Below are 723 nucleotides of genomic sequence, written 5' to 3' on the forward strand. Positions count from 1 at the left end.
CATCTGTATTGGTACCAGCCAGACGAATGACTGGAGAGATGTCACAGAAGTAATGATTGACCTTGTTGGCATTACAAAAAGGGAGGCTGAAAACTAAACTTACTACTGTAAGGGAGGCCAAGAAACTTCCAGTCCCACAGACAGCTGCCAGTTTTCCACACACCTGCCAACTCATAAGAATGTGGTAATGCCGAGGGTGACAAATGGCAGCATAGTGATCATAACCCATCACACCCAACAGCAGGCAGTTAGTGATAGCAAAACCAAGAAAGAAAAACATTTGAATGGCACAACACATGAAGAAGATTGTCCTGGCCTCCGAAAGTAGATTGATGAGCATCTTGGGTAGGATGACAAAGGTGTAGAAAGTCTCAGATGTTGAGAGAATGCCAAGAAAGAAGTACTTTGGTGTGTGGAGGCTTTGACCCAGATGGATGACACTGATAATAGTGATATTTCCACTAAGAATGACTAGATACAGAAAAAGGAACACCACAAAGAGGGCAAGCTGAATTTCACCAAGGCTTGAAAATCCCAGCGACAGGAACTCAGTGACCATGGTGAGGTTTTCTGCCAAGACCTGCAGAGAAGGGAGAAAGTAAAACATATTCAGAAACTTGGACATAAGAATCTGGGGTATGCATGCCTGTGTTCCTTTCTGGAGGTGCCAAAGGAAAATCTTGACACCTAAAAGAAAGTGTCTTTTAATTGCATTTTCCAGTT

At 43.2% G+C, this 723-nt stretch overlaps 1 protein-coding gene across 1 annotated transcript; it reads right to left on the reverse strand.

Annotated features, from left to right (window-relative positions):
- Positions 1-4: 4 nt before the first annotated feature.
- LOC110594988 (olfactory receptor 10R2-like) lies at positions 5-634 on the reverse strand (the record flags this gene model as incomplete). Its single annotated transcript, XM_021709382.1, has 1 exon — positions 5-634. A coding segment is annotated over exon 1 (621 nt), but the record flags the coding sequence as incomplete, so codon positions are not given.
- Between the last annotated feature and the right edge of the window lie 89 nt (positions 635-723).

Source organism: Carlito syrichta, unplaced genomic scaffold, assembly GCF_000164805.1.
Source record: "Carlito syrichta isolate Samal-C Ts95f unplaced genomic scaffold, Tarsius_syrichta-2.0.1 Scaffold203662, whole genome shotgun sequence".
Lineage (NCBI taxonomy): Eukaryota > Metazoa > Chordata > Mammalia > Primates > Tarsiidae > Carlito > Carlito syrichta.